Here is a 20,254-nt window from a genome sequence, read left to right as displayed (position 1 = left end):
CAGCAAATGCTTTCTGCACTGAGACCCTTACAAAGGGAAAACTTCAGTGGTACAGACATCTATGAATTGGAAAGGCTTAGCACAATTAGGAAACATTCTGAGTCAGGACTGTAACACCATTTTGTGTATTTCCAGTTCACACCTGTAGCTCCTTATGGCATCCAGAACTTTTTTGGGTCTGGCTTCTTTGACAGTAATGGAGAGGGTAAGGAGTTGTTAACAAAATGACAATAAGATTATTAATCTAGGATGCCTGCAGTTGAGAAATTAATCACTATTTGTCATTTATTATTAATATTGTCACATTTATCTTCACATTTTCATAACTGAGAGACTTACCTGCTGTTGAGGGGTATGGCGTGAAATACCCTATTAGGAGATGGGAGAATTCAGGTCAACTGGTGTCCTTGGCAAAAAGGCTCCACAGCACCCCAAAACACCAGCCTGTGTCCCCATCCTGGTCTACTTACACTAGCCAGATTACTGGAAATGCACCCCTGCTAGTGTGGCGCCCTAGGCGGCCGCCTATTTGGCCTATGGTATGGGAGAATTTACTGTTATTGACAACTGGTATCACACTATACTGGATATATTGCTGAATGTTTGTTAGTAATTATGAAAATAAGTAATATTTCCATACCACTGCAAAGCTAAGGTGAAGCCTTAGATAGTGTTGAAGAAACCTACCATTGATATTTGCACTGAAAGTTGCATATTTTTGGAGATTATTTATATTGCAAATTATATAATTAAGCACATATTTTCATATTTCTGTAACTATATCAATAAGCATACACTCAGAGAGGAATTTCTTGTTGTCATGTTAAGATTTATGTCTGGTTAACAACATTTATTCCAACAATACATGTCTAAGTTGTGCAGTTTCCAAGATGTGACAATTTGTTTATGAAAGTTTAGCAAAAAATATAATTCTGAGTTTGTGTGCATTATAATACATTATAATATTTATGGAAATACTATAAATGCATTGACTATTATCAACGTAACTGATAATATTGGTGATAATATTGGTGTGTGTACAGTTTTTAATATCTTTTGTTGTTCACAAAATATTTACGTTTGTTTATCTGATATTTTTTACGTTGATTTTTTCAGGAAAAAAAAGTTCTGGAATACAAGAACATGTAGACTGCTAAAGGTGTCAGATTCTACACCACATATGTGTTAATGCATTAATACTTCCATACCATGCTAGTCCTTTTAAAACCCCACAGTATATCTTCCATTTCTCCCAGGGTATGTCTTTCATTTCTTAAATGTGCTCTTTAATGTCACTTTGTCTCTTTTTAATATATTGCAGTGTAATTACTAGGAAACATAAAATAAAGTTTTGAGTGAGCTATTTTTAAAAGAATATATAATTTTAATGTATGGTATACTATTACACTAAATATATGAAATCCATGCTTATTTTGCACTGTGGTTTTCACTTAATTTCAGTATTTCTTATCATATCTTTCTTTCTGAGAGATTCTTATTATTTCTTAAGTCAGCTTCTTTTTCTCTCGTGTTCTTTCTCCCTACTTTTACATCATTATTTTTCTATCATGTTCTAACAAAATAATATACATGTTTGTAATGTTCAAATGACTTTTTAATTCCTTTCTAGCATCTGCATTTGTCTTAGTTTCCAATATCTCCCTCTACATTGTGGACAGTATTTTAAAATTATTTGGGCTGGGATATTTTTATATACTTGTCAACACTTAATAAGGTGACATCTGTTTTGTTGACACACTTTGGTTGACAAGTGTGCAAGATTCCACAATTGGTTGGGACTAGGCAGACTTAGAAAGTGTATGCATATCTACAGCTATAGCTATATCATCTATATATATATATATATATATATATATATATATATATATTATTTTTTTATTTTATTTTATTTTATTTATAATATCAGCAGGTGTGGGTGTGTGGGGGCTGCAATAAACACTGCATTATTTTTGTGCAATTTTTTTAAACATTTGTTTGCGTTGACTTTGACATTTCATTGTTTTGATTACTTCAAGTACTCTCATCTATATATGTTTATATATATATATATATATACATATATATATATATATATATATGTCATATACAAGTTGTTGAGAAGGCAGCTTGTCAAATGGAAAAAATGGTGCAGCTGCTCGAAAAATAAGCATATCGAACATACCATTATTTTCTCTGTACTGGATCAGGGAATTCATCCCTTTCCAACTATAATATGATATCAGGGTTTATATATATAATTAGCAGGGGATGCTATGCATCTATAGAACATATTGTAAATGCTATTCATTTTGCACTTATTGCCAAAATATGGCACTGTTTAGGCTCTTCAGTTACTGTCTGAACAAAAGGAGTCACTGTAACCTTTCAGTCATTAAACCAATCCTTCAGAAGCTCAGATAACTTTATTCTCCGTTGAATATAATTAGTGTTTATTAGTCTACTGGCGCTCAAGACATTTGCTGTTAAATAGAAAAAGTAGCTAATTCCACATTTAGACACATTTCTCCTTGCACTTGACTCAGTCTTCTTAGCGCAGATGGAGTTGTGCTGTTACTGACTAACCTGACTTAAAGGTGACTTTCTAAAGAGAAACTGAAAATGTAAGCATAGAGGCAGTACCTGCATGAGTTATAAACATGCAACTGGTGCAATACGCATAGACACAACTTGGTGTAGTCATCATATAAAACAGAACTATTTGGCATAAAAGAATGCATTTCTGTCATATTTTAGACAAACCCTGGTTAAAAAAAAAACTTCTGATCATAATATCACTATGTTCTTCACCCAGGCTGAAATTGGATTGGATTTATATCAGTTTTACTCCCACTGATTTACCTTAATCCTGTATCTCTCACGGACAGCAGATCGAAATGCTAAGGAAATTGCACCTGCTCCTTCTAGGTCCAATAAGGGTAAGCAGAGACATTCTCCAAACTCCTTGACTGTTTTACACATGAAGCAGCTCATGAACCAGAAAGCACAGCAGCCTGAAACAGAAAAGAAAATAATTCAGTAAAAAAAAATGCTGTGCCTTTTGTGTGTCTTCACTCAGTCATTCACACCTACACCTTCACCCTCACATAGCCCCACTATCAGTGGATTTTAAAAGTTTAGCATTATCACTTGTTGAAAATGTTCACTTGACTACATTATATTTCCCTGTACACACACCGTTACTTTATCAGTTTTTACATTGTTTTCCTAAAACTCTGTTTTTGTAAGTGAGGTTTACAATTCTACACAACTTAAAACATTCTAGCATTGCTTTTGCAGCTTATCATGTCTCTGATGAGATGTATGCACATGTGAGCGATACATTATTTAGGTTTATAGTCATTGTTAATATCCACTTTTGATTGTAATGAGGTGGGTAATAGATTTTTTAATACCATTTTAATAGTTTCCAAACATTATCTCCCATTGTTTAAACCAGAATACATGATGCATTAAGTAAAATGAATATTACAGAAACAAAATTTAGCATCCATGGATATGTTCTGGGCCAGTTCCAGCAACAAATTAATACAATCAGAAGAACCATCCAGATGAACTTTGTGTACAGACATTTAAGACTAATACAAGTTTTCATGCTCACCGGTGCTTTATAAAGTACTTGAAATCACCACTAAAACTAGTTGCTGTGTAAAAGAACAAGTAAAGAGACAAATTATATCAGTAACTAATGTTTAAAAGACCTACATTTATCTTCCATGTATACTTTAGAATCTGTTTACAATTTATTACATTTGACTCTGTAAAACATGTATACTTAAAGGACTACTCATGACAAAACCTATACCATTTTGAAATAAGAGCCTTCTTTTTAAAAGTACTTCAGAGGGTTTCAGTACTGAGATTTTCTCTACTAGTGAAGTTCAAATAAAGAATATTAATTACAGAACATAGACAATTTAAAAATAGGATTATAGTGAACTAGAAACCCCTATCTAAACATATAGAATGAGTACAAAAGACTTAGTTTATAAGAAATATATTGCAGTTAAAGAATTCAAAAATGGAAAACATTCTATTAACCAAAACATTTTCCATGAATATATTATGATGATATGCAACAGCCTAAAAAGGAAAATTTAGAGGAATTGATTTTGTGAATGAAATTATATCTGGTTGCAATTACGGGGTGTACTTTTTAGTTATTTCCAATATGGAAAAAAATGAATATTATTACTAGTCATATTTGATAGCTCATTTCCAAATATATCTATATTTTAAAATATTTTGCTTTGGTATTTTTTTTATATATTGTTTGTTAACTGGGGAATGGGTTGGTACAGGACCCTTTTCAGCCACAACCCTGGCCATGAAACACTTATAATGACTTTCCAATAACTGACATGATGAAAAACAAAGTGGTCAGATGTAAGATTAATTAGTAAGCAATTAAATAAGAGACTGGCATAAACAAACAATATGTGCAAAAGATTTTCCCTAATTTCTACAGGAAACCTACAGTCTATTCCTAATATGACACTGTTTAACTATTATAGTGGTTGGACACAATAATCTGTAGCTAGGGTACACTTAAGAAATGGAAATAACACACCCTTGCAGGCTGTACACATTTTGTTCGCAGTTATCCAAGACCCCTAAAACAAATATTTATATTTCTGAAGTGTGACTTCAACTTTTTCTTGAAATGTTTGAGATTATCTAAAGTTGTAATATATTTAAATAAAATGTTCGGAGAGTCATGAACAAGCTTGCAAAAAAATCTTTCAGATATAGCTAATGAGAAATGGAGTCTATTCAATTTGAAGATAGTATTACTTCTGAGGGGATACACAAATCTTCACACTACTAATTTGCCAGCGGTACCTTCTCTACTAAGCTTATATGAGTACTGAGCAGGTTGTGGATCTAGCAGTGACAGGAAGCCATTTTGTCTTGTGAATAGGAGTACAATGATATTCAGTAGAACTGGCAAGGTGGATATTCCTGCTGCTTTTGAGTTTTATTCCAGCCCTTATAGTCAATTAATAAAATTGTGATTAAAAAGACTTCTAGTAAGGAAACACTTTACAATATATTGAATAAGCAGCATATGGTACAGTTAAGGATGGCCCTAGCCACAAAGCCCATTTGTTTGAATATGGTTGATCAAACAAGTATCTACACAGAACAGGGAAGCGCAGAGCAGAGCTGGATCATGGTAAAATGAGGTCCTAGGAAGGGTAATGAACTATGCTTATTCCCCAGGTAAACCAATATTATTCGGCTGTCAGTCCCCAATTTGCAATTACCAGAAAAAATTCAAATCTGCCAGTGTTCATACTATTTTCTTCTTTACTTTCACACAAACAGAAAGATTTGGATTTAATTTAAAACTTTTATATACTTTTATATATATATATATATATATATATATATATATATATATATGTAAAGAAAAAAATCCCAGTGCAAGAAGGAATGACGCCAGTTGATACAACTCAAGTTTCACCATTTCACCAAATGAAGGGTTCACCTGTCCACTAGTCCACTATTCCAAACACATAAAGCAAGTTTATTAAAAGATGTGAGCGCTCCATACCTTCACAACTGTTCAGCTCAAGAATCAGAGACAAATACCCACATTTTAAAATTTGGTCTTTTGTACTTAGAAAGTTACTAGCATAGCATCTAAAATATATATATTTATAATTTAGTGACTGCAGTCCTCAAACTTTACCAGAAAGCCACATATTTTGCAAGAAACAGACCAGAAATATGAGTGAAAAAATAAGGGACAATTGAGAACTAAATCTTCTGCACACACTCACGGGCAACACACACACACACACACACACACACACACACACACACACACACACACACACACACACACACACAATCAATTACAACCAATTGTAGGACTGTACTCTTCAGATATCTGTTTAAAATAAAATGAATAAATTCAAAAATAATGGCCCAGAAATGTAACTAATTGTAACATCCCTCTGCCCTCACAATGTCTTAGCTCAATTATCAGATAAAAAGACACAAAACCAAGTAGAGATTTTAAAAATTTCTCTTATATACTTTTAATCTTGTTGGAATAACAAGTTTTGTATTAGCAAAAAGTCTGAGACTCACATGCCTATCATTATTTACAGACCAAAATGCCACTCAGTTTTGTTGTTCAAGAATTCTGGACAAAATCAAAAATAATGTAGGGGCAACTTTTAAATATTTTATTTTATTTTATCTAGTTATTAACCAGGTAAACTGAATGGAGAATGTATACCTTTTCAGGGAGTGACCTGGGAGCACAGTCTGGTTAAGTGACTTGTACAAAGCAACTTAGCAGGTAGATTGGGGTGGTATTAAAACCCATACTTTTGACTACAGGAAGCAGTTTCTTATCCTTGTACTATAAGATATGTATACCAAGTACATTATAATAAACAAAAATGATTTAACTATCAAGCAGAATTATACTGATCTGAATCATATAAATGTAAAGACCACTTTTCTCATGTGTATAGTCTCCTTACTAATATCTAATTTTTTGTGATTAATGTGCAAGTATGTTTCATCTAATATATGTGAAAATGATGTGCTATTCATTATTGTATATTTTTTCTTGCATGTGAAAATGTTGATTGTTGCCCTGTAATAAGCTAATATAAGGTAACGTAATGTGATAATTGTCTTTGGAGCTTTCCTTCCTGGGCCTCTGATGAAAACGGGCACCCAGCCAGTCAGACTTTCTCAATAAACAAACATCAAATAAATAAATAAAAATAAAGTGCCAAACAACTCTAATTCACATAAAAAGTAACTGAACAAGTAAGTGTTCCATGGACATGTGTTTCAGACCATTAAGCAATATAAAACTGTAATGACTGGCATTATTCATCAACAAATCATTGACTGCTTGTAATCCTCAGTAATTTGCCAGAAGAAAAACAAGCTAATAAGGCACATGTCATAAACATGAGGAAAAAATCAGATATGTTCTGCAAACTGGAGATATATAAAAGGCAGACTACCCTTAGTTAAAAAGCTAACAGGAAATACTATGAAAGTATTGTGAATTAATGTCAAATTCATACACAGACAGACACACACACACACACACACACACACACACACACACACACACACACACACACACACACACACACACACACACACACACACACACACACACACACGCCCTGCTAAGGAACACATGCCAGTGTCATATTTCTATAAAGCAAAACCAGTAAATCATTATCAACCCCCCTTTTCCCATTTTCTGTATGCGGATGGAGTGTCATGTCACTGTCGCTATCTCTCTATATTTAGTGCCACTCTCTTGCTTTCTTCAACACTCATACCTGACTGCCACAGGTCTTCTCCCACACTGTCTGTCCATCTCTTTGATGGATGCCCCTGTTTCCTTTTGCCTTCTTCGTGTCTGTCCCAAATCTTCTTCACCAGATTGTCTTCTGCTTTTCTGCACATATGCCTGTATCACCGTAAACTCTTCTCTTTGACCTTGTTTCCAATTTGACCTACATTGGTTTATTTTGTTATGTATCATTTTTTCATCTGTCCCACAGTGTGTATCCTACCACCCATCTTAGGCACTTCATCTCCATCACCTCTAGCTTCCTCAACTGCTCTGCCTTTACTGGCCAGGTTTCTGTACTTCACCTTACTTTTCAGCTTCTTTGGCGTTCATATGTAATATACTACACTTGGCACTCTGTGGAAGTTGGCTGCAGCCCCTCTTATTCTAGATTTGACACCCTCATTCAGACTTCCCCTCTCCTCAACAACCCCTCCCAGATACTTGAAGCTGTTAACCTGTTTCACTATTTTCCCTTCTATCTCAATTCTCAGCTTCTGACCCCCACCATGTGTTGACATTACAACTGTCTTATCTGTACTCATTTTTTTCCCATGTGCCTTCAGTTTTGCATTCCATTCCCCTATCTTTTTGAAGTCCTTTCTCAGAGTCTGCCTGTAATGCCATATCATCTGCAAACAGCAACTTTGTTGATCTGTCCCCTCTGACCTGTTGCTAATGTAGTCCATCAGCAGTATGAATAGCAGTGGGATCAGAACTGAATCTGGTGCATACCCACTCCCACTGGAAACCCTTCTGTAAGACCGAACACTGTTCCTACTTGAATCACTGGATCCTTGTACATAGCTTGCACTAATTCTACCAATGTTTCTGGGACTTTTAACCACTACAGTACTGCCCAAATCAATTTTCATGGGACCTTGTCATATGCTTTCTCCAAGTCGAGGAATGCCCAGTTGGACTCTTTCCATATTTCTAGCTTCTTCTCAACTATCTGTCTCACTGCAAACACTGGGTCAGTTGTGCTGCATCCTGATCTGAATCCGAACTGCTAATCTTCCATCTTACTTTCGACTACTGTGCATATTCCTTTATGAATCACCCTCTCCAAAACTTTCATGCAATGTGACAGGAGTTTGATACCTCTGTATTGCTCACAGTTGTAATGACCCCATTGTTCTTGAACACTGGCACTAGTATGTGTATTCCCCAGTCATCTGCGATACTCCTTTCTCTTCACATTGATATGGGTGCCCTTAAGAGCCTTTTTTCCCATCTCACCCAGCATCTTTATCATATCTGCTGTGGCCTGCTGCTTTCACTGACTTAATTTTCCTTAGTGCTATTCTTACTTTTTCTAGGGTGGGCTCCTCCTCTTCTCCCACTGTAGGTTGTGTCTGGGGCAGTACAGCTTTTGTGGGGTTTTCTTCATTCAGAAGCTGCTAGAAGTACTCCTTCCATCTACCCTTGATGTCTCATGGACTGGTAAGCAAGTTATTTCTGGCATCTCTTATGAAGGGTGACTGACTACCTTCTTTATCTGTCTGTCTTTGCCTTGCAACCCGATAAAGCTTCTTTGTGCAATCTACTGGCTTACCTTTTAGAAGCTGCTAGAGTGCCTCTGAAGCCTTGTTGTTTGCTATTGCAATTCCTTTCTTAGCTTCTTTGTTAGTCAACCAGTATTCCTTCATCGCCTGGCCCACATTTTCTATCTCCAACTTGTTCCTGCATGCCCTCTTTCTTTTAATGACACCATAGACTTCTGCATTCCACCACCAGCCTTCTTTATGCACCTTATTTCCATACCTGGCTCACCTGCATATCTGTCCTGTAGTCCTCACACATGCTGTTTTCAGATGCTGCCATTCTTCTTTAAGTACACCTATTTCCTCTTCTTCCTGAACTATTAGAGCCCCGAATAATTCTTTGAACTGTTGTGCTTTCTCTCCACTCAACATCCAGGTATACATCCTTGTTTCTGTTGCCCTTAGACACTTCTCTGGCAACTGCTTGCAGCTGATTGTGGCAACCAGTGGTTTATGCTTATGATAGTTTTACTGGGGATGACTTGACAATCACTGATTCGACTCCAGTGCCCTTTCCTTACTAGGATGAAGTCTACCTGAGATGCATGTGATCTTGTGACTGTCTCTCTTTATGAACCACATGTTGGCTACTATCAAGCCATTTGCCAGACAGAAGTCTAGAATGGCCTCTAATTCTTTATTCCTGTAGTCCACCCATGTGGACTCAGGCAGCCCTCAAATCCTGTTCTGTCTATCCTGATATGTGCTTTAAGGTCACCAGTTATTAACTCCAGTTCCTGTTCTGCTGCTTTATCTAGTAGGTTGTACAACTGCTGTCTGAATGCACTCTTTCGCTCGCTATCACAACCCTGCTGTGGTGCATAGGCTGAGATTTTGAATAGTGCACTTTCATTAGGTTGGAGCCTGACTGCCATAAGTCTGTCACTAATTTTGATGACATCCCTCACTGTCTTCTGAAGCATCTCCCTCACCACAATTCCTATCCCATTTCTAACCTGTCCTCATCCTGAGTAGTAGACTCTGGATCCCAAGCCAAGCAACTTTGCTGCACTGCCCTTCTATCTTGTCTTCTGGATACATAGGATAAACAGCTTCCTCAGTACTACAGTGTCATCCACTTCCAAGCTGGGTCCCATCAGTGAGCCTACATTGGGTGTAGCAATTCTTAGTGCATGTTTGGCAGGTTGGCTGGCTTTACATCCAGTTTTTGCTCAACAGAGCTATCCCAGGTAACCAAAGTTGTGCAACTGGACACTGGCCAGCTAATACCTTATTGACCCAAGGCTATTGGGCTTTATGGTAGGCATACACTGGCTAGTAGGAGCACATAAACCCCACCCACTGTTAGCAGGGGTCCCTGGTGTAGGTTGGAGTAGGCTGGGTCCTCAACCTACTTATGACTGGCAAATACCCACGCCCATTTGGCGACATTAGTCAACATGACCAAATCAACTGAAGCCAGCCATATTTTACAACATTGAGTGGCTAGCCCTGCCACTGCATGCAGCCTGTGATCTGTGTTCTCCTATCATGAGAATACTGCACACCACAGCAGATGCTCAAAGTGGTTGGTTTATACAATTCTTTCCCCTACAAGGCACCATGTAGAGTCTGTGCTGCTCTGTACTTTGGTTAGTTTGAGATGGAAATTCTCAGCATGTCTTTTTGGATTTGGAAGGCACCCCACAGAGACACAGGAACAACAAGCAAACTCCAAACATGCATTGGCCAGAGGTCAGGGTTGAACCTTGTGCCTTGTGCTTGGGAAATGAGGATCTTGTGCATTATGACAAACAGTAAATGCTGGTAATGGCTTTTTCTAAAACAGAAAATGCTGCACTTTCTGGTACTCCTGTTTTACCTCCAGTATTTCATTGACCCAACTATTCTACATTTGAGCATCAAAAGAAAATAAACTAGAGCAACAAAGAGTAGACACTATTTGTGTCTGAGATGTGGGACCCCAAGTAAATATGGTGGGAGATGTGGATGGGATGAGATGGGACAATGACTATCTTTTTGAGGTGTATGGAGCACCCCTGTCATTTATGGGCCCTTGGCAGCTGTCTAAATTATCTTGTACTGGATCCATCCATGGTGCAGAGACTAAACTCCAAGGTCACAAAAGTACACAGTGAACTTGAGTTACTCATAGTTAAAAGCCCAAAGAACTAAATGGATTCAGTCATTCTGTAAGATTGTTGATCTCTACTAAAAGAAATTTGTATATTTGTGCACAACAAATTGGGAGAACATGGCACATCTCATCAGCTGATTATGGCTTATGTTAAAGACAAGTATTCATACCTTTTCTCATATGTAACTCCTCTGAAACTGCTTATTGATACAATATTGAGGCTTGATTAATTTCACAGCTGATGTGTGAGTGAAGGTGATTTTGTAGCTTTTTTCAGAGAGATAAGAAATTGATAAGAAGATATCAGTATTACTAATGGTTTATATGTTGATGAAATAAGGAAATACAATCTCAGAACAATAGTGAAGAAGTCTGAAAATTGAAGAAATAAAATAGAGTAACTAGGAAGTAGGTGGTTATTCTGCTCCTATGAAAGATGCTGTAGCATATGGGATAAACAGCTTTAGATACACTGATGTCTACTTTTAGAGAGCTGCAAGTCATGTGTTGCACATTTTTTCTAGAAGGCACTCTAAATAAATGCTTTGGAAAGACTAGAAGCTTATCTTCAATATTACCTTGGTTTACATTAGCGTTCTTACAATCATTCATATCTGACATGGTGTTTGAAGTGACTAAATATTTGAATAAGCAATAATGAGTATTTGCAAAAGTTAATAAATCCAGAAGTATAGTCTGCAATACGAAACAATGCTCCAACTACAAACACCAGGAATTTTACAACTGCATGGAATTTAAGAGAAAACAGGAATGCTTTGATGCAGACATTTGATTTATTCCTCAAAGAGTGTGGAAGGCCCAAGAATTTTGCAAAGTTATATTATGTCACATTTCTGCATTTTGCTGGATAAGGTACCTTAAAGATACTTAATACTTTTACATTTTTGAAGATGAATAAATTAGCTGGTATGTTGTTGAACCACACCCTCAGTCTCTGTGTAATCACCTCTGTCTGCCTGAAGCCTTACATTCGACCATCAAGTTGACAAAGCAAATTCAAAAATATACTCTATTCTTTTCAAGGAAAATCTCCCACTTCTTTTCACACTGGTCATGAGGAGTGTTATTGGAATTTTTCTTTTTGCTCAACTGGAATACGATCTTCTTAAAATCACACTAGCCTCCAAAATGAAGCATATATTCCTCCGAACTGATAATATATTGTTTTGATTTATTATTTTATCCCACACATTGAGCATCCTTGTTCAGTCTTAAAAGCTTAACTATTACCTGTACAATAAAGAGGCAACTTACTTTTAGGATCTCTACTGTGTAATCTCCTAAATCTAGAATCTCCCCTTTTGTTTCCTATTAGAGTTTGTCTCCAAGAACAAACAGCTACAATCTTCCTTCATCATCTGCCAGTACTGCAGTCTTCATTTGACTCAAACCAAACTACATTGCAGAAACCATAACCTCTCTTTTCTGGCACATGAACTCAAAGAAAGACTGTCATTTGCTCGTAAAATGATCCACGATTAATGACTCAAGCTAAGTATTATCCTGGTTTTGTCTGCCTAATGTAAATGCTACCAAACTGGTTCCATCCTCACATTCCACTCTGAGATGGCATCACCTTAATAGTTAGGTTTGCAATACATGTTATCACGCAGCTGTCCTTTGTAACTGACCTACTTTACCTTCATCGTTTCTCATTTATATTGCATATTTCTATGTTTTATAAAACATTACTCTGCTTATGTTGTCATCTGTTGCTTTACACAAGTGCATCTTTTTGGATTCTTAATATTATAATGTATTCTATGAATATACTTTCAAAAATGTGCACTTTGTACAAAGACAAAAACTAAAATCAGTCATTATGAATCGAAACAAATTCAAAGAAAGAAATGAAAGTTTGAATGGGCAACATCTATTGGGTTACCGGTATATATATTATAGGAAATGTACAAGCTATTTGCAGTCCATTTTGACTGCTAAGACAACTGTCTACTCCTTTCCATATGCTTTGAACATGGACATGGCCCACTGGTTTTCCTTTCCACTGTGGAGATAAGAGGAATAGAAAGTACAGAGCTGGTGAAAGGCAAACCACATAATGACCAAATAACTGAAATTAAAACTGAATCACATAACAGAAATGGAAGTTTCACATGCAATCTGCTGTTATGACTTTAGAATGAAAATATGTTTGGCTGATAGGACATAAAGGGTTTAGCTCTACTACCCTGGTCATTATAACAGCAATTTCTTTTGGATGTTCTAGGTATGAATTTCTCTTTCTGACACTTATTGATTCAACAGCATGCCTCTCACTAAACTCATGCCAGAATATAGAGAGGTACAACTTTACAAATTATGTCTGAGGATGTAGCCCTGGCATTTACTGAACTGTCACCTACTTTTTAAACAGATCTAAGTAAGCACCGTTCAGAAACAGATATCTTAGGACTCCATCTGTGAAGTTTTAGTTTGTTGAAAAATAATTATCCTAATGTCAGAACTGTCATCATTTCTTACTCACATACAGATGCCAAACAGGTATATCAAAGAGGCAATCATTTAGCTTTACTCTGGTTTCACTCCCCTTATATTTGTAGTTATTTCTGCTCTTGCTTTCAAAGTGCATTGGGATAGATGGAAATCAAAATAGGCATGTGCAATGTTTGTAATATTTAACTGGATTCTATCATTCATTTCTGACTGTAATCCCAGAGTTACATTTCTTCACTTACATATTTCCATATCTTCAGCCAAACATTAGATTTGATGATAGAGACCACAGCACAGACTACACTGGAAGTTGCTCACACAGGGAAGAAAAAAATATATGCCATTGCACAACCATGAGTTCATGCTTATTTTGAAACATCCCAGTTTCATTCACAGCAGTTCAATGAGGGTGTATGACTGTCTCCTGTAAACTGATTAGTCTGTCTGAGACCAGCATGTTTCATATCTGTGCATTGCTAAGCAAATGGAATGAAAGCAAATCACATTAAGTGAAACTAAACAATATGAATTGTTCTATTGTGTTTTGTGTCTGAGTAACCTGGTAATTATATACCTTTATTTACTTAACTGTTATCTTGTTTTACAGAGCATACCTTTTTATATTAATAACAAAAATGTTATTTAGGAAAATAGGGTCTTGTGGTTTCTGAGTACATAAAATATCTTATTAAGAACCAGATATTTTCTTTGACAGAATTAAAGACTCAAGTCATTCAAATGAATGGAACTGAAGTATTACAGAGTTAATGCCATTCACAAGTATACTATGGACCGAAAGTCAGAGTATACTCAGAACAATATGCTATAAAAATTTTAAGAAAGACATTCCATGATGAAAAGTCTAATACCTCATTGTGAACCATCGTCAGGTTTCATCTTGAATAATGTTTGCACAAGAGTGTCTACAGATACATGAGCATACATTTTATCTTTCTGAACACTTGCTGGGCATGTTTCATTCTTGCAATTCATCACAGAGTCATATGACTACCGCTTGACCTCTGCATTTTATTGTTGGGCTCATATGTTTCATTGCTGGGCTGTCTGATAACACAGCAGTCATTCTAACTACAATATAGTAAATTAGTAAATCACAGCCTCTATAAGAGAGATCGAATGAATATATATATATATGTGTGTGTGTGTATATATATGAGTGTGTGTGTGTGTGTGTGTGTGTGTAAATACCCCAAGTGGGATGTACTGGTGTGATTACTCATGGTGGTGTGGTAGGGAATACCTCAGGCTTGAACCCTGTACCTTGTATGCAGGTGTTAAAGACCTGAATTCCCTATCCACCACCATTTGTAAAAAAATTGCAGATTTTTGCCTCATATTTGATCTGATCAATATCTGTATGTATCTGTGGTTTTTAAATATTGCAATACTTGAAATTTGATGGTGCAGTGGTAGCAGCATAGCATTGATGCCTCACAGCTGTAGGTTCTTGGGTTTGGTTCTTGGCTGGGGTGCCTTCTTTGTGTGGGGGGGTGGGGATTTGTATCTTCTCCCTGTGTTTGTGTGGGTTTGCTTTTGTGTCCTCCCATGTTACAAAGACATGTCTGCATTATTTTTTCCTGGGCCTCTGCTGAGAATTGTGTTTTTTTTTTTTGTTCCAAGTCAGACTGTCCTGATTAACTAATTGACAGGCATTTAAATTTCAGACTTCAGGTTTCTGAATGTTTACTTTCTTACATATTTGATGGTGCAGTGGTAGTATTGTTGCCTCATAGCTGTAGGTTTTCTGGTTTGATTCTTGGCTGGGGTGCCTTCTGTGTGGAGTCTGCATCTTATCCCTGTGTTTGTGACATAGTAAAACAACTTTTTATTCTAGCAATAAATATATACTAACACAACCTTTTTTATAGCAATTTTTTTAAGTTTATGACTATTTGAAATTTGTCCTTATTTTTGGGACTTTAATACCCTGTTATTGGCTTTGTCCAGGTTTTTTGTGCTAAGGTTGACAGCTATGGCAAGAACTGAATTCACTGAATATATTTGAGGGCTGTATTCCCTCATTACTGGGTTTGTCCAGGTGTTTTGTGCTGAGGTTGACAGCTATGGTGAGAACTGAATTCATTAAATGATAGCCATTTAAGTTTCAGTCTTCCTCTCTTTCACAAAGCAGGTGATTTGGCATAGTGGTATGTTGTTCTGACTATTTTGCACAGTGACCTTGGCAATAAAATGTATGATGGTAACACAGCATTTTATTCTAGCAGCTTTCCAAGATTATACAAGCAATGTTTAATATGTTCCTGTTTTTTGCCCTTTTGACCCACCCCAATAAATTTGGCTTTTTCCAGACTTCTTGTGCTGCGAAGTTGAGATGTAGTTGAGTATTGCGTAGATTTTACAAGGAACTGAGAGCTGCAGGGGAAGAGAAGTTTAGTGCTGATTATGCTAAGTCGGCTCACATTGCTAGTAGCACAAAATGTTGTGTACTTGCTTTTAATGCAGAAGGTTGTTGGTTCTACTCCCATAAGGGGTGAATGCTGCTGTACTGAAAGTTAAGACACTAACTATGAGCCTGTTATCAGTTTGCCATCCATTTCCTATTGCAATATTGCTAGCTTGTTATTAATGTAATTTAGGCAATTTATTCCTCAGGGGCATCAGACACTATTTTTCGGTGAAGTCATGAAATATAAAGGTGATTGCTAGCAGCAACCTCTTCATTAGTTAGATTTATTTAACGTGGAATTATTTAGATGACATTTTTTACTACTTCAGAGATTGTGCATATTATTTACTGATAATGGTGGACTGTAGAAGTCTGACTAGACTTTTATGATGGAAATGTTCTGAATTGGGCAGTTTTGTTTCATTGTTTACTGGAAAATGTTCAAAGCAATAGGAAGGTGTATCAAAGAGCACATGTATGTTTCATATGCAAGGGGCCTATGATTTAAAAGCAGCCCAGAATTAATTTTTATCTGCCACGGGTAAAATGTATTTTTCTTTGAATGTGGGTTTTAATGTTGTTTCAATGAATGTGAGTTTCAAGGGCAGAGAAGTTTTAATGCCAAGTTTGTTTAGCAGATGTCTTAGTGTTTGTGCTGTAAAATGCAAAATAAAACTTTCGAATGAAGTTCAAATCATCATAGAAGTAAATCAGTATGCACATTAGTGTTTATGGTAAATGGAGTGAAATAGCAAAGTAATGGATCATTGGAATGGCTGCAGGGGGAGGCTCCATTCAACCATGGTTTTATGAGGGGGAAGGGCGGCAAACTTAGACAGCCCCAGCTGAACTATACCTCCCAACTGTCCATATTTTCAAAGAATGAATAGATTCTTTGCTTCTTATTTTTGGTTTGTTCCTCAATTTGTGGTTTTCTGGCAAATGATTTAGGAATTAAGTCACTAAATAATGACACACTAGTTTCAGACTTTATAACCTTCAGAAAAATGCATGCTAAAATAAGACCTGTTCTATCAACTGTCCCAGTTTATACAAGAGCAATTTTAGTACTGTTTATATGTTGCCTCAATATATTTGGCCTTGTCCAGATTTATTGCATTAACAGGTTGAGAGGTACATGCAAATTGCTTTATAGAATTAGGCATAGCCAAACCTCAACTGTCCCTGATTTTGGCTCAAAATGTTGCTCTTCCCTAATGATCCCTCCACAAAATATCAATTTTGGAAGAAAACATAGAGGGTTTACTTTACTTTTATAAATAACTGTAATGATCAGAGTTATACATTACTTTTATTTCAGAAATGCATGTAGATTCTCTAATTTTGTCAGCTGCTCTAAGTTAACTGTGCTCATATTAAAATGGTGTACCTCCTTTGACAGGTTCCCAGCTGTATTGTCTGGCAATTTTATATTTTTGCATCACATTTTTGGTCCGTTTTTCATAAAATTGCAGTTTTCTGGCAAATTAGTGGCAAATTGTTAAAGACTGAAGTTAGAAAATAATGCAGACATTTCAGTTTCAGATTTCATACCTTTCAGAAAATTTGTACTGATGCAAGACCTACTACTATTCTATTATCTTTCTAAGTTTATAAGAGCAATATTTAAAAAAAATTTCCTTATTTTTGGGCCTCAGTTTTATTTATGAGTTTGTTGCTGTAAGAGGTTGAGAGGTTGTGTGTGTGTGTGTGTGTGTGTGTGTGTGTGGTAGGTAGCATACCTCTCAACTGTCCAAATTTTGCAGAATGTCCAGATTTTTGCCCCATATTTTTTGTCTGTTCCTCATAAATTTTGTGATTTTCTAGAAAATCATTGAAGGCTGAAATTGCTAAATAATGACAGACATTTGAGCTTCAGACTTAATGTCCTTTAGAAAAATTCATACTAGCACAAATCCTGTTATTCTAGCAACTTTCTAAGTTCACGAGAACATTATTTAATATCTGTCCCTGTTTATTTTAGGCTTTGTCCATATTTCTTGCACTAAGAGGTAGGTAGGGGTGTGTGTGTGAATGAAACATCCTAGTTAGTGGTAGCAGGGGGTTAGTAATTTACTCAAGCTCAAAACCTGTACCTTAGTTATAGAAAACAAAAGCATAAAGTCTCTACCCCAACTACCATGCTGCATTTTTCAAAGAACTGACATTTCAGGTTAATTTTCAATTCAAGGAACCGAGTTTGAGTGAATTTATATTATATTACTGAAGAGGCATTACAGCGAATGCCTCTTCATCGACACTAAAAGAGCGAACCGTGAATTACGAGAATGGCCGTAGCTTGGCTGGGGAGGGGGGGTAGCAGTTTGAGAGCTGTCAGTACAAATTTGAAAATCCTAGCTACACCCCTACTCCTCAACAACCCCTCCCAGATACTTGAAGCTGTTAACCTGTTTCACTATTTTCCCTTCTATCTCAATTCTCAGCTTCTGACCCCCACCATGTGTTGACATTACAACTGTCTTATCTGTACTCATTTTTTTCCCATGTGCCTTCAGTTTTGCATTCCATTCCCCTATCCTTTTGAAGTCCTTTCTCAGAGTCTGCCTGTAATGCCATATCATCTGCAAACAGCAACTTTGTTGATCTGTCCCCTTTGACCTGTTGCTAATGCAGTCCATCAGCAGTATGAATAGCAGTGGGATCAGAACTGAATCTGGTGCATACCCACTCCCACTGGAAACCCTTCTGTAAGACCGAACACTGTTCCTACTTGAATCGCTGGATCCTTGTACATAGCTTGCACTAATTCTACCAATGTTTCTGGGACTTTTAACCACTACAGTACTGCCCAAATCAATTTTCATGGGACCTTGTCATATGCTTTCTCCAAGTCGAGGAATGCCCAGTTGGACTCTTTCCATATTTCTAGCTTCTTCTCAACTATCTGTCTCACTGCAAACATTGGGTCAGTTGTGCTGCATCCTGATCTGAATCCAAACTGCTAATCTTCCATCTTACTTTCGACTACTGTGCATATTCCTTTATGAATCACCCTCTCCAAAACTTTCATGCAATGTGACAGGAGTTTGATACCTCTGTATTGCTCACAGTTGTAATGACCCCATTGTTCTTGAACACTGGCACTAGTATGTGTATTCCCCAGTCATCTGCGATACTCCTTTCTCTTCACATTGATATGGGTGCCCTTAAGAGCCTTTTTTCCCATCTCACCCAGCATCTTTATCATATCTGCTGTGGCCTGCTGCTTTCACTGACTTAATTTTCCTTAGTGCTATTCTTACTTTTTCTAGGGTGGGCTCTGACACTTATTGATTCAACAGCATGCCTCTCACTAAACTCATGCCAGAATATAGAGAGGTACAACTTTACAAATTATGTCTGAGGATGTAGCCCTGGCATTTACTGAACTGTCACCTACTTTTTAAACAGATCTAAGTAAGCACCGTTCAGAAACAGATATCTTAGGACTCCATCTGTCAAGTTTTAGTTTGTTGAAAAATAATTATCCTAATGTCAGAACTGTCATCATTTCTTATTCACATACAGATGCCAAACAGGTATATCAAAGAGGCAATCATTTAGCTTTACTCTGGTTTCACTCCCCTTATATTTGTAGTTATTTCTGCTCTTGCTTTCAAAGTGCATTGGGATAGATGGAAGTCAAAATAGGCATGTGCAATGTTTGTAATATTTAACTGGCTTCTATCATTCATTTCTGACTGTAATCCCAGAGTTACATTTCTTCACTTACATATTTCCATATCTTCACAGCAGTCACACAAGCCAGTGTTCCAGTCATGTTTGGTTTCTCCCACAGTGATGTACATAGGGGAGGACACAGGCTGCAGAATGACCGGCTGTACATTTGCCATAATCTGCAAAGCAAAATGTGAGAAGACAAACAGGTAAACATTCAGCTGTGGAAAACATACTTGCATATAACTTACAAGCATTTATCATTAATACTGGGTAACTCCAAATGAGGTCACCAGTTTCCAGGACTGTATTTAACTTGCAGCTTGGAAGGCTACAATAGCAGATTTGTAATGTGGCATTTATAGGGTTACCTATATGTAAAAAATATTTGGAAATACAATGGACTTTTCTGAACAAATGACGACAACTGTTGTTTGCACTAGGGTACCTGTTCCTGATCTTTGCTCCAAGCAAATATCATACGTCTGCTAATCAGTTTGTTCTCAGTGTATATTTCAGCTATTATGACAATTATGAAAAAGAGTCCTATATATTTAAAACCCAAATGTTATCCATGTTGGCTTACATCTAAAAATCAGACAATTTATTTTGAGCTTTCAGCTATCTTACGAGATAGATTTCTTCAGAGTAAAGGACCCTTACGCAAA

The 20,254-nt window shown here is 36.6% G+C and overlaps 1 protein-coding gene across 1 annotated transcript in view; it reads right to left on the bottom strand.

The window, feature by feature from the left end:
• The window catches only part of LOC122805821 (cornifelin homolog), a 30,173-nt gene extending 10,415 nt beyond the window's left edge, over positions 1-19,758 (bottom strand). The window contains exons 1-2 of the mRNA XM_044076082.1: positions 19,642-19,758; positions 2,860-3,011 (exon numbers count right to left, since the gene is read on the bottom strand). Of these exons, the coding sequence (XP_043932017.1) occupies positions 2,860-3,011; positions 19,642-19,717 (228 nt within the window). The 5' untranslated portion in view covers positions 19,718-19,758. The remainder of the gene's footprint in view (positions 1-2,859; positions 3,012-19,641) is intronic.
• Positions 19,759-20,254: the final 496 nt, after the last annotated feature.

The sequence above is a fragment of the Protopterus annectens genome, chromosome 7.part0 (genome assembly GCF_019279795.1).
Source record: "Protopterus annectens isolate FY-2018-M chromosome 7.part0, PAN1.0, whole genome shotgun sequence".
Lineage (NCBI taxonomy): Eukaryota > Metazoa > Chordata > Ceratodontiformes > Protopteridae > Protopterus > Protopterus annectens.
Note: the sequence above shows the minus strand (reverse complement) of the source record. Positions and strands in the feature narration are given on the sequence as shown.